Raw genomic sequence first — 14494 nt, 5'->3', positions numbered from 1 at the left:
TCCTCTGCAAACTTTTTTTAAAAATTGCTTATAACTTTGATCTAGATATTGTATAAAATGACAAAGATTTCACGACTGATCCCTGTTAATTGTAACATCTTTTCAACTTGAAAAATTTCCATTCATTGCTATCTTATATTTTCTGTGTTTAAGCCATAAATTTACAAGTCAGATTTCATTTTTAAAACATGGGATTTTTATTAGTGTTGTGGGGAATCAAATTCTGTGTTCCTGTTCTATTTTTCTATTTTTAAAAACCATCAGTTCAGTGGCATACTTTGCTTGCAATTTTGTGACTCTTTGCCTTGGCCATTAATTGCTGATATGGAATCTTGTTTGCATCTGTAAATCATTTTTTTTTGCTTAGTAATTTGATGGCTCAATAACTTGTGTTATGAAGCACTCTCTCAGAACTTGAGTAACTGAATGCCTTACTCTATACCTCACTATTTTGGAGCAAGACTGCTTCATTTCCAGTTTAGGTACTGAAGACCTACAATTCTTAATTGAAGTCATCTTCTACGCATTTAAAAAAAGAGACTCAAATGGCAGTGGCAGTTTGCATTAATTTTCTTGTGATTTTCTCATCAGAAAGAGAATATGATAAATGTAAGCAGGCTTGATGTGAATTATAGTTTGTGTGCCATCTGTACTGCTGTTTAAAATAGACACAATGGAGTGGACTTTGTTACTTTCACTACTTATCTGTATTCTAACAATTTGTGGAATAGAAAGTTGATTAGATTTACTATTTTATGTGCGATACCATATTAACTGCTAAATCTGAAGTGTTGATGGGTTAAAACCTCACCTTTCACCTTTTGGTACTTGGTTTGAATTAAGCCCAGACTGAAATTATTTAAGCCTGTCTGATGACTAAAGTGAAATGAAATTGGGGGCCTGAAGTCCATAATACAAAGTACCCATAATTTGGTACCTATTCAAAATTGTCAGTCTCACTGTAAGCCACAGGAATAGCTAGTGTGTTGGAAATATCAATGTCAGACTTTGGCACTGGTGGAGGGATTGGTTTCATGGTTAAAACACATAATTTATGGCAGAATACAAGATGCTTTAATTTAACCTGTACTCGACATGGGAAAGCTTGATGTCACCATTCATTTTGGAGGTGAGGAAAGGGATGAATTAGTCTTGGACGCTCATTCCCATGCCTCTAAAAGCTAAACAACTGAAGGTGAGTACTTACGTTCTCCGTTATATCACTGACAGAATTGTGATTGCTTTCAGCTATGTAATTGATTTGGGACAGTTAACTTTCACCGTAGGCAAAAGTTCCATTGTGTAACTTAATCGTAAAAGCTTAATTTTTGTACATCTGTCACAGAAGCTAAATTTTTGAACATGTTTGTAGGTCGCCATTGCCTGCCATTACAGGATAGCAACAAAGGACAGAAAGACAGTACTGGGCACTCCAGAGGTCATGCTTGGTTTACTGCCAGGAGCTGGTGGCACTCAGAGGCTGCCAAAAATGGTAATTCATTTTTAATATGTAAATTCAGTTGCAATATAAACTGAAATGACTTCATCGAGAAGTACTGTTCTTAGTTATCGAATTTATGCCAAAATTCATCCAAGAATTCCAGAGTATAGACAACGTAACTTTGAGAAAAATACTGGCACTGACGTGATGGGTCAAATGGCCTGTTGCTGTGTGGATATTCTCCTATCTATTAGACGCCATTGTGGAGATGCCCTAGAAAATGTGTCATTAACTAGGAGAAACTAATAACTTTTTAAAAAAAACTGCATCTCGTCTGATCAAGTTTCCAAAAACATTATTTACAAATAATGACAGAAGTTGATTTTAGAGATTGTCTAATTGTAAACCCTTTTTAAACGCATGTCCTCATTTTTAAAAACTGGTTTATTATCAGATTGGTCTTCCTAATGCTCTTGATATCATGTTGACTGGGAAAAACATTCGTGCAGATAAAGCCATCAAGATGGGTTTGGTTGACCAGTTAGTTTCTCCCCTTGGTAAGCATCTACTTTTAAAACATCCTAGCAATAGTTATTCATAGGTAGTTGCAGTAAATATGTTGACTTTCTCATTGATTATTTTGATTGCCCTGAATCAGGTTTGGCTCTTTGAAGCTTCCCAAAATACGTATTAGATTTATACGTATCCACAGCTCACAGTTGTCTATGTGCCCTCCTTGCTATTCTAACAATATCATTGTAATGTTTTTTTTTAAAAATCAGAAAAATCTTGCTGTACAATGTTGGCAAAATGTTTACATAGTGTATATTCTATCACTGCAAACATCAATTGATTTACTCATTTCTAGATTTTGTACAACAGTAATTTGACAATGTGATTACATATTACATAATGGTGTTTAAAAAGTCCTTGAAGTGCTTTGTATCTAAAACTAACTTTTTAAATGAAATATGGTCACGCTGTTGCTGCATGAGAAAACCAAACTGGCTTAAAATTGACCGAGTTAACAATGGTGCTTGAAAAAGTTTGAAAGAGAGTTTTTAAAAACAAATGTCATTGTCCCCAAAACATTGTCTTTGTGAGCAATTCATGAAGCTACACTTATTCTGGACATCTCTGGCCCCACATAGGTGGAGGGATCTTCTGCCATGTCCCAATGTTGAAGGAGCATTTGTTAAAATATTTTGGCAGAAAGAATGTCTATGTTCTATAGTAAGTTTAGCTTGTGGTTTCATGCATTGACTAACTAACTACAACATTTTGTAAATTTTTGTAGGGCCTGGCCTGAAGAGTCCGGAAGAGAGGACAATAGAATACTTGGAAGAAGTGGCAATTAATTGTGCCAGAAGAATAGCAAATAAGCAGATCTCCCTTAAAAGGGATAAGAAACTCACTGACAGTAAGTACTTGCAACTGAAGTAATAAAATTTGCATCTGTGTGCCTAATAGAGTTTTGTTAATTTGTGCTGAGATAACCGATATCTACATATCCTCCAATGCTAAGTTTAACAAGTTCCTGTAAACTTTTTCTGGCATGGAAAGTGGTGCTTCACTTCAAGTATACTGGCAATTGTAAGGTTTGTGGTTAGGCATTCAGGATTTTAATGTTGAATATTTGAAGACACTGTCTGTCCATTGGACTTGTCCATGAAAGCTGTTTTTTCTCAAACTAAAAATATGACTTTAAGTAAACTTTAAAAAAAAAAAATTCTTCAAGGCTTTAATCCTGTTTTACGCAAGCTCCCCTGAAGGCTGGCTTTGCGAGTCTTTCCAATGAGCGGCTGAGCTGTAAAGACCTGGAAGGTATGGGTTTTGATTCCTGTTCTGAGTTAGCAAATCTATCATGCTGGTGGTAGGGGTACTACAAATAGGTCTCCGTGCCACTGGGTTAAAAATGAGATGAAATTAGCCAGGGTCCCCATTACTGATTACGATTCAGTGACCATTGTTGGAAATGCTTGCGTGTGGATGTCCGGTCTGACAATTGAACTTTGTTGTCATTTCCTCCCCTTTTTCCTTTCCCTAGTCTAATCGCCTACCCAGGTTGGCAAAATCTCTAGTTAGCACTTAGATAATTTACTATTTGTCCAGTTTCAATTGTTAGTATGTGGTATTAATAGAATATATATTGAATTGAGGGATACTTCATTTTATTCGTTCTCTGGATGTGGGCGTCGCTGGCAAAGCCAGCATTTATTGCTTATCCCTAGGTGCCGTTGAGAAGTTGGTGGTGAGCCGCCGCCTTGAACCTCTGCAGTCCGTGTGGTGAAGGTGCTCCACAATGCTGTAAGGGAGTTCCAAGATTTTGACCCAGTGACAATGAAGGATTGGCGATATTTATCCAAGTCAGGATGGTGGAGATGGAGAATTTCTCTACAACCCCGTTAATCGAAACTAGTACAGGAGATCACATTGTCCCTGATTTACGTTACAGTTCACCTACCTCTTGTAGGAGGTGATCTCCGGTCCAGCTCTGAAGGAATACAGTGAATCAGTATTCACTGCACGAGCTGGCCACCTGTTCCACAGATCCACCGTTCTTCGGGAAAAGAAAAACACGGCCTAACATCCAACTTAGTTCTGCTCTTACATAACTTGTAAGGTTGACCCCTGCTTCTCCCTAACCTATTCAGTTGAAATAATTGGTCCACATGAATACAATCTTATCCCTTCATTATTTTATAAACCTCGATCAAATCATCCCTAAGTCTATGCTTCTATAAAGTATGCAGACCCAGCTCGTTGAGCCTATCTGGGTAACTAAGGTGTTTTAAACAGGGAATTAATCTTGTGGCCCTCCTCTGCACCATTTCCAATATCTGCTGTGCCTGCATGCAGTGTCAGGATTTAGCCACCAGGTGGTGCTGCAGAGCAGTTTTTAAAACCAAGTTCCTTGTTTGGTTTTGGATTGTGTGAGGTAAGCAGCCAAGTAAGTACTGTTTTTCCTTAAATGTGCTTATTTTAACATCTATAATTTGAACTTCTACACCTCGCACCACAACCCCCCCATCCCCGGCTCATATTTTGACACACTTTGGCATCCACCACAGTTATTTCAGGCCTCAAGCGCTCTCCAGCCTATTCAGGCATGAGAGATATATGGAGGTAGCGAGAGAAGGGACTCTATGGGAGAGCAAGGGGAGGGGGCATGGTGACACAGCGAAAAAAGATCGGGGACTGGGAGAGAGGGGCACATAGAGCAGTTATCTAGTTTCCAGTGCCACAGGAGATTCACTTTTTAAAAAATAAAATATCCATTTCAGAAAAAGATTATGCCTAGAGCCAATCGTATCACATTAGTAGCCCAGTAACTTTAAAATGTTTGTTGATTTTCCATTCAACTGATACCCAATACATCTTTCTATGCATTTGTAAATATCAACACTCCAAGTTGAAACACTGTTTACAGAATTTCTGTTTTCAACAATGAAGGCTTGTAATTGGTTAACACTAATCTAGCCACTGAAACAAAAAAAATGAATGCAGGATACTGTAATCAGAATAAATATTTATATATGGCATTACAGAAACTTAATTTGTAAAAGTAATCTTGTGTTGAGGGAGAGGTTTACAGCGGTTGAGCTTGACATTTTATTTTGTCGTTTATCCGTATCATATTTTTGTTTGCTTTCTGAATCATTTCAGATATTACCAGTTCTTCCACTTGTTGCTTCAAGCAACTTTTTCTCTCCCAGCTTTAGTTTTAGGCTCGTCTTTGCTTGGGTTTCCCCTCCCTTTCATAATCGCCATCACTGGTCTTCTCAAAAACCTGGACCTCTTTGTCTATTTCAGCTGTCCTTCCATACCTAAGTTCCCTTTCCTCACCAAGGTCCTTGAAAGTGTGGTGCCACTGAGCTTCAAGCTTTTTTTCTCCCAAAATTCCCTCTTAAATCCTGGCTTCTGCCCTGCCCACAACACTTAGAGTATCTTTGTCAAAGTCACTAATGACTTCTTCTGTTATTACAGCGCATTCTCTTTCCTTGTCTTTCTAAACCTTTACATGCCTTTGACATGCTATGGGGAAAAAGCAGGGGAGTGGGACTAATTGGATAGCTCTTTCAAAGAGTCGACATGGGCACGATGGGCTGAATGGCCTCCTTCTGTGCTGTAAGATTCTATGATTGACTCCATCTCCTCCACAGTCTTTTCTCTGTATGGTTATCTCCAGAGGACTACCCGTACCTGCTTTCACTCCTATTTGTCCCAAGAGTCAGCATACCTCTCCATGATTTTCTCCTCCCACCCCCGCAGGGTTGCTTCTGGAGTATCAAGGTTCCATCTTGTCTCCTAATAAGTCTCAATCATCCATCATAGTTAAACTTTGGTTCACTGCCTCCCAATATACCAAATTCAAAATCCTAGTACTTATCTACAGATCCCTCCAAAGCTTTGCTCCATCCTGCCTTTACAGCCTCCTTCAGCCCTATGCTGTAGCCTGTACCCTTCAGTCTCTGATTCTGGGCTCCTCTGCATTCACCTCCCTCCTTTTTCCCCCACCCCCCTACTCTCCCATCCCTTCCTAAGTATTGCTCATGTCGTGGCAGAGTTTTCAGCATCTTGGTCCAATCTCTCTAAATCTCTTTGCCTTACTACTTTGCTCCCCTTTTTTAAAAGCCTCCTCAAAACCTATCTCTTCAACCATGCTTTCAGTCCACTTTTCAAATTCTACTGCTGCTTGGTCCATTCTTTTGGTTCCTATGTTAAAGGCACTGCACAAATGCAGATTACCGAATGCCATTTAAGTTTATTTATATACTGGGTAGTAAAAGGGAAATTTTTATTTTCTAATATATTTTATAATTATTATTGCAGGGGTACAATCATGGGCTATGAAATTCCCTTTTATCAGGGAGCAGGTTTACAAAATGGTGGAAAAAAAGGTGATGGCCCAGACCAAGGGACTCTATCCTGCCCCACTGAAGATCATTGAGGTAATTATTGGAACCATATTTCTTAAGGTTAGTTACGCTTAGATAAGTAAAATGGTGTGAAATTCAAATTAATGATTTAACATTTGCTCCATTTAAGGTTGTGAAGACTGGATTAGAGAAGGGATCAGATGCTGGTTATCTGATTGAATCACAGGTAAGGTCAAAAATATTCAGTGTTTGTATAAAATCTTTAGATTCTGGGAAAAGTTAACGAAAGAGTAGAACCAAATTATGCCATGAAAGTAGCTGTGGGATACATTGGAAAGGTGCTGCATAAGTGTTATGAAAATTTAATCATAGAATTATTTTGAAAGGAGAAAAAAAATGAGTGCATGCTTACTGAGAGAGCCAATTATCTGTACCCTGGCCAAAACTTGGGTCTCCTGCTTAAGTCTCTAAGGCTTTGTACAGATTCTGGACATCACTGAGAGGGTGCAAAACATTTTGAGGAGGGAAGGGGAACAGCCAGAAGTTGTGGTCCAGTTGGACACCAATGCCATAGGAAGGAAAAGGGTTGAGGTCCTGCAATCAGAGTTTCAGAAGCTAGGGAGGAAGTTAAAAAGCAGGACCTCAAAGGTAGCAATCTTTGGATTACTCCCAGTGTTACATGTCATTGAGTATAGGAATAGTAGGATAAGACAGGTTAATGCGTGGCTGGAGGAATGGTGCAGGAGGGAGGACTTCAGATTCCTGGGGCATTGGGACCAGGTCTGAGGCAGGAGGGATCTGTTCAAGATGGACAGGTTGCACCTCAACAGAGCTGGGACCAATGTCCTCACGGGGAGGTTAACTAGTGCTGGGGGAGGGTTTAAACTAATTTGGCAGGGGGATGGGCACCAGGAGGAAACATTAGAGAAGAGAAACAAAGCGCACAGAGGGCTGGGAGAGACAAATAGCACTAGAGTAAAGAATAGATCAAAAATAAGAGGGATCTGACAGGGGGCAAATGCAAGGCAGTCTAAGATGAGTTTGGAGTGCATGTGCATAAATGCACGTGGTGTGGTAAATAAGGTTGGTGAGCAGCAGGCTCAATACACAACATGGGACTATGTTACAGTGGCAATAACAGACACCTGGCTCAAAGAAGGGGAGGATTGGGTACTTAATATTCCTGGCTACAAGGTAATCAGGAAAGATAGGGAATGAAAGAAAGAAAGGGGCGGTGGCAGTATTGAATCAAAGAAACTATTATAGCACTGGAAAAGGAAGATGTAGTTGAAGGGTTAAAGAATCTATTTGGTTAGAATTAAGAAACAATAGAGGAGCTGTTACGCTACTGGGTGTATACTATAGGCCACCAAATAGTGGGAAAGAGATAGAGGAGCAATTTTGCAGACAAATTGCAGAAAGATGCAAGAACTATAGAGTAGTGACAACGAGGGACTTCATTATCCCAATATAAACTGGGATGGTAATAGTGTAAAGGGCAAAGAGGGGGAGAACTTTCTGGAACAGTGTGTTTCCAGCCCAACGAGGTAGGAAGCAGTGCTGGATCTAGTTCTGGGGAATGAAGTGGGGCAAATGGAGCATGTTTCATTGGTGGAGCATTTGATGAACAGTGATCATAATATTATTAGGTTTAGAATAGTTATAGAAAAGGACAAGGAACAATCAAATGTGAAAATACTTAACCAGAGGAGGACTAATTTCAGTGAGTTAAAAAGGGATCTTGTCCAGGTGGATTGGAATCAAAAATTGGTAGGCAAAACAGTAATTGAACAATGGAAAGCCTTCAAGGAGATGATTCAGGCACAGAGGAGACACATTCCCACGAGGGGGAAAGGAAGGACATCCAAAGCTAGAGCTCCCTGGATGACTAAAGACATGGAGATTAAAATGAAACAGAAAAAGGAGGCTTAAGACCAATGAAAGGTTCATAATACAGTAGGAAGCTGAATACAGAAAGTACAGAGGAGATCTAAAAAAGGAAATAAGAAGGGCAAAGAGAGATCATGAGAATAGATTAGCGGCTAACATAAAGGGGAACCCAAAAGTCTTTTATAAACATAGTACAAATAGTAAAATGGTAGTCAAAGGAAGGGTGGGACCGATTAGGGACAAAAAAGGAGATCTTTTTGTGGAGGCAGAGGGCGTAGTTGAGGTACTAAATGAATACTTCACATCCGTCTTCACTAGAGAAGAGGATGCTGCCAATGTAGCAGTAAAGGATCAAGGTAGTAGCGCTATTGGATAGGATAAAAATAGATGAAGAGGAGGTACTTAAAAGGTTGGCAGTGACCAAAGTAGAAAAGTCACCCAGTCCAGGTGGGATGCATCCTAGGTCACTGAGGGAAGTAAGGGTGGAAATTGCAGAGGCTCTGGCCACAATCTTCCAATCCTCTTTAGATATGGGGACGGTACTAGAGGACTGGAAGTTTGGAAATGTTACACCCTTGTTTAAAAAAGGGGGGGGAGGGAAGAGTGATAAATCTGCCAATTACAGGCTAGTCAGCCTAACATCGGTGGTGGGCAAACTTTTAGAGATAATCAGGACAAAATTAATTGGCACTTGGAAAAGTATAAATGAAAGTCAGCATGGATTTGTTAAAGGACAATCGTGTTTGACTAACTTGATTGAGTTCTTTGATGAAGTAATGGAGAGGGCTGATAAGGGTAGTGCGGTTGATGTTGTGTATATGGACTTTCAAAAATACCACATAATAGACTTGTGAGCAAAATTAAAGCCCATGGGATTAAAAGGACAGTGGAATCATGGATATAAAGTTGGCTAAGGGACAGAAAGCGGAGGTAGTGGTGAACAGTTGTTTTTCAGACTGGAGGGAAGTATACAGTGGTGTTCTCCACGGGTCAGTATTAGGACCGCTGCTCTTTTTGATACATATTAATGACCTGGACTTGGGTATAGAGGGTATAATTTCAAAGTTTGCAGATGACACGGAACTAAGAAATGTAGTAAACAATGTGGAGGATAGTAACAGACTTCAGTAGGACGTAGACAGACTGGTGAAATGGGCAGACGCATGGCAGATGAACTCCAACGCAGAGAAGTGTGAAGTGATACATTTTGGTAGGAAGAATGAGGAGATACAATATAAACTAAATGGTACAATTTTAAAGGGAGCACAGGAACGGAGACCTGAGGGTGTATGCACACAAATCTTTGAAGGTGGTAAGACAAGTTGAGAAGGCTGTTGGAAAAAGCATTTGGGATCCTAAGTGCATTAGAAGTAGGTAATACGGCCCCTCGAGCCTGCTCTGCCTTTCATTAAGATCATGGCTGGTCTTCGACCTCAACTCCACATTCCCGCACGATCCCCATATCCCTTGATTCCCTTAGAGTCCCAAAATCTATTGATCTCAGTTGTGAATATACTCAACGACTGAGCATCAACAGCCCTCTGGGGTAGAGAATTCCAAAGACTTACAACCCTCTGAGTGAAGAAATTTCTTCTCATCTCAGTTTTAAATGGCCGACCCGTTATCCTGAGACTGTGCCCTCTAGTTCTAGACTCTCCAGCCAGGGGAAAAAGCCTCTCAGCATCTACCCTGTCAAGCCCTCTCAGAATCTTAAATGTTTCAATGAGATCACCTCTCATTCTTCTAAACTCCGGAGAGTATAGGCCCATTCTACTCAATCTCTTCTCGTAGGACAACCCTCTCATCCCAGGAATCAATCTAGTGAACCTTCGTTGCACTGTCTCTAAGGCAAATATATCCTTCCTTAAGTAAGGAGACCAAAACTGTACACAATACTCCAGAAATCCTGAGCATAAAGGCATAGCATACAAGAGCAAGGAAGTTATGCTAAACTTTGATAAAACACTGGTTAGACCACAGCTGGAGGATTGTGTTCAATTCTGGGCACCCCATTAAGGGCTTAGATAGGGTGGGGTGGAGATTTACTGGAATGGTGCCAAGGATGAGAGGCTTCAGTTATGTGGAGAGACTGGAGAAGCTGGAATTGTTCTCCTTAGAACAGAGAAGGTTAAGGGGAATTTTGATAGAGCTGTTCAAAATCATGAATGGTTTTATGGAGTAAATGAGGAGAAACTGTTTCCAGTGGCAGAAGGGTTGGTAACCAGAGGACACAGATTTAAGGTGGTCGGCAGAAGAGCCAGATGCGACAAGAGGAAACATTTTATTACACAGCGCGTTGTAATGATCTGGAATGCATTGCCTGAAAGGGTGGTGGAAGCAGATTCATTAGTAACTTTCAAAAGGTAATTGGATAAATACTTGAAGGGAAAAAATTTACTGGGCTATGGGGAAAGAGCAGGGAATAGGACTAATTGGATAGCTCTTTTAAAGAGCCAGCACAGTCACGATGGGCCGAATGACGACCTCCTGTGCTGTACCTACTATGATACCTGCATCTCATCTCATTCCTCCATTGTCATCCTCACTCACATTTTGCCTTGCAGCTCTAACTAGCCATATCCCAGAGTTAGGTCAGATATTACGACGTCAGCTTCAGTGGCAAGCTTTTCTATTAAGTACAATTTAAGGTTTAAATCCCCAAAACAAATTTATTACTTCATTTGTAAATGGTTTCATAGTATAAACAGAATATCTAGCTTTAACTTACTGACTGTAGCAAATGTGCTACAAGTGAACGAAACCTTATAATTGGTGACATGTAGCTATGTAGCTTGCTTGTAACAAAACGTTTTGATTCATCTTGACCCTCTTACTTGTAATGTTATAGAAGTTGGTACCTAGCCATTTGGTCACTTTTTATTCTCCAACTAATTATGCCGCCTTCATATATATTGCTGAAGTGATCAGCAACGTGCAACAGATAATATCGGTAAGAATTTCTGTTCTGGACCCTGGGAAATCTTTTTCATTTTCTTGACTAGAAATTTGGAGAATTGGCAATGACAAATGAATCAAAAGCTCTGACTGGACTTTATCATGGTCAAGTAACATGCAAGAAGAACAAGTTTGGAAAGCCACAGAAGGAAACTGAGTAAGTACACTCCCCAAAGCCTTTCCACCATCTACAAGGCACAAGTCAGGAGTGTGATGGAATACTTTCCACTTGCCTGGATGAGTACCGCTCCAATAACACTCAAGAAGCTCGACACCATCCAGGACAATGCAGCCCGCTTGATTGGCACCCCATCCACCACCCTGAACATTCACTCCCTTCACCACCGGCGCACCGTGGCTGCAGTGTGTACCATCCACAGGATGCACTGCAGCAACTCGCCAAGGCTTCTTCGAAAGCACCTCCCAAGCCCGCGACCTCTACCACCTAGAAGGACAAGGGCAGCAGGCACATGGGAACAACACCACCTGCACGTTCCCCTCCAAGTCACACACCATTCCCGACTTGGAAATATATCGCCGTTCCTTCATCGTCGCTGGGTCAAAATCCTGGTACTCCCTTCCTAACAGCACTGTGGGAGAACCTTCACCACACGGACTTCAGCGGTTCAAGAAGGCGGCTCACCACCACCTTCTCGAGGGCAATTAGGGATGGGCAATAAATGCTGGCCTTGTCACTGACGCCCACATCCCATGAACGAATTTTTAAAAACATTTCTTAAATAAAATGGGTTTCTGGTGCCTTCTCTCTAAATCTGGTCATGGATGTTCAAATGTTTCCTTTCCTATGTGATTTTTGTCTTGTAGTATCACTGTTGAAACACTGCAATGTTGATCAAACCTGAGATCTTGGTTTTTAATTTTAAAGATAGTTGATTTCAGTTGCTACTCCAATTATGGTCTGAAAAATGCAGCAAGGTAACACTGTTTTTGAAAACTTATAGAAGTATTTTTTTAAAAATGGGATTATTAGCTCGATCAAAGTAGTGCCAAATTACACTGCTCTATAAAGAAATATTAGATCATGTCAGCTGCTTGGTGTTCTAGTCAATTCCTATTTGCTTAACCAGGAATGAATCTGCTAGAGAATAGTTTCTTTAGTTGCTTGCTTTTAAAATGGTCCAAAAATTGCTCCGAGCGGCGAACCAACAGTACTTGCCGCTCCATAGATTTATACTAACCCACTAACTAACTTACCGCGGTCTTTAGTGCGGGCACTTCCTCTGATAGGAAGCGGAGAAGAGCCCGGTGTTAGCTTCAGGGAAGCGAGGACCCCTGGGAGAAGCGAGAGGATTACACTCTCCCCTCGAACAATCAGATCGCAGCATTTTTGACACACTGCGAACAGTTACTGCAAGCTGGAACGTGAAATCCAGGAAGTGAAAGGTAGAACATTAAAATCATTTTAAAAACAGTTATAGACAATGAGAAAAGAGGGTTAGAAATAATCGAATTAAATAAGAGATAGAAGGAAAAAGTTTTTTAGAAAGATTTTTTTAAAAAAAACATTTTTAATGACCAAAACCTATTAATACAAGGAGCAATGCGACTCCACATTTTTAGAAGTTAATTTTTAATTGTTTGGCAGTCATTAAGTCTTACTGTTAAAACATTTTTTAGACCTGGTATTTTTAAGCATACCTGTTTCGTGGTGATATTAATTACTTTCCAGCAGGGCAGAAGAGCAAGCTGGCGTTGTTCCGTTGATTCTGTTGATTGCAGCCGGCGATATCCCTTTTAATGTGGAGCTGTGATATCGTTGGCGAACCAGGAGGAGCAAGTTCCGGATTTCCACGTTTCACTGCGTATGTGTGAACGCCAGAACTTGCTCCTTGATTTTGCCACTAACAGTGAGCGCTGTTGAGCTCACAGTTCTTGTCTTTTTTTAAGCAATTTCCAGCCCAATCTTTTCTATATGTAGCTTTTGAAGTGGATTTAATGCAACAATACAATATTACCATACCCCCCCCCCACCCCACCCAACCAAGGTATGACTTAGTTCCAGTCTTACCAGCAATGGTTTACTTTCAGTTGTCTTTAGCAATTGACGGCCTGATGGTTTTATCCTAATTTGTCTGAAAAAATATATTTCTGTATCTCAAATCTCACTGGCCAATATTGGTTTGTACTTGAAGATTCCACTCCTCCTCTTTTGCATTTACACAGCTGAGTCACTAATGACCGAACTGGTCTTGGGGAAAGTACTTCTTCATAGACTGAGGGAGGGAAATACAGGAGATAAGTTGTTAGTAGGCTGTGCTTGCATACGTGCTAGATTTATTTTCCACATTGTGCTATGTCAGAGTTGGTGCATGGCCTGCAAAGATAAGGGAAAAGGGAGGATGAATAGCTTAAGCGATGGGGATTTATTTTTAACTCATTGTGTGGCATATTCTAATTGAGGCTAGGTGCTATTTCCACAGTTGCTATTCATTAGGGTCAAATACTTAACTGGTCTAATTCTCCATAAGTCACCATTCTCACAGCTCCTTACACTGACCAATATGAATTTCTTAATTTTCTATTCATGCTTAGTGCCTCTGTTTCATTGACAGTAAGTGACCTTGATTATCTATGGACCTGATTGTCTGTAAAAAAAAACATTGTAGAATTCAGAGCACTGGTGGTTAGGTTTTGTTTATCCTAAGTGACCCAGTGGCATTTTCTTACATAAGACATAAGAACATAAGAAATTGGAGCAGGAGTAGGCCAATCGGCCCCTCGAGCCTACTCCGCCATTCAATAAGATCATGGCTGATCTGATCCCAACCCCAAATCTAAAGAACACAAGAAGTAGGAGCAGGACCCGGCCACACAGCCCCTGGGCCCTCTCCGCCACCCACAGGGCATTGACCGATCCGAACTCAGCTTCATGTCCAATTTCCTGCCCGCTCCCCATAACCCCTAATTCCCTTTACTTCTAGAAAACTGTCTATTACATCTTTGATTTCTGAAGTGCCATCCAAATTTAAACAAAATATTTTGTCAATATAGGAAAGTTTAGGAAGAGCGTGGATCTTAGTTCTCAGCTGCAGTGTGCATTAAAATAGGCAAACAATTCAAATCGCCTGTGTTTTCAGGGTGTTCCATGTTGATTTATGGGTCACCACCTCGCATAGGAAATTTGAATCACTTTTAATGTTGCACTGATATGAATCGTCACCTGCGCTCCCAGTTTGATCAGAATACTGTTAATAAATAAATATATACTGTAAGTGTGTGTTGCACCCGTATTAGGTTACAGAGTTCATCTTTGTACTGCTGCAATCCATTGCAGTTGAATTCAGTGGAACTATCAATATTCTGCTGA

General features: G+C 40.5%; 1 protein-coding gene across 1 annotated transcript in view; it reads left to right on the top strand.

The window, feature by feature from the left end:
- Positions 1 to 14494, top strand: part of LOC137321773 (trifunctional enzyme subunit alpha, mitochondrial-like) — a 67668-nt gene that overhangs the window by 27830 nt on the left and 25344 nt on the right. Inside the window, exons 6-11 of the mRNA XM_067984433.1 lie at positions 1373 to 1492; positions 1896 to 1998; positions 2739 to 2861; positions 6275 to 6393; positions 6491 to 6547; positions 11214 to 11323. Of these exons, the coding sequence (XP_067840534.1) occupies positions 1373 to 1492; positions 1896 to 1998; positions 2739 to 2861; positions 6275 to 6393; positions 6491 to 6547; positions 11214 to 11323 (632 nt within the window). The remainder of the gene's footprint in view (positions 1 to 1372; positions 1493 to 1895; positions 1999 to 2738; positions 2862 to 6274; positions 6394 to 6490; positions 6548 to 11213; positions 11324 to 14494) is intronic.

Source organism: Heptranchias perlo, chromosome 5 (assembly GCF_035084215.1).
Source record: "Heptranchias perlo isolate sHepPer1 chromosome 5, sHepPer1.hap1, whole genome shotgun sequence".
Taxonomy (NCBI): Eukaryota; Metazoa; Chordata; class Chondrichthyes; order Hexanchiformes; family Hexanchidae; genus Heptranchias; species Heptranchias perlo.
This window is presented reverse-complemented; position numbering and strand designations above follow the sequence as displayed.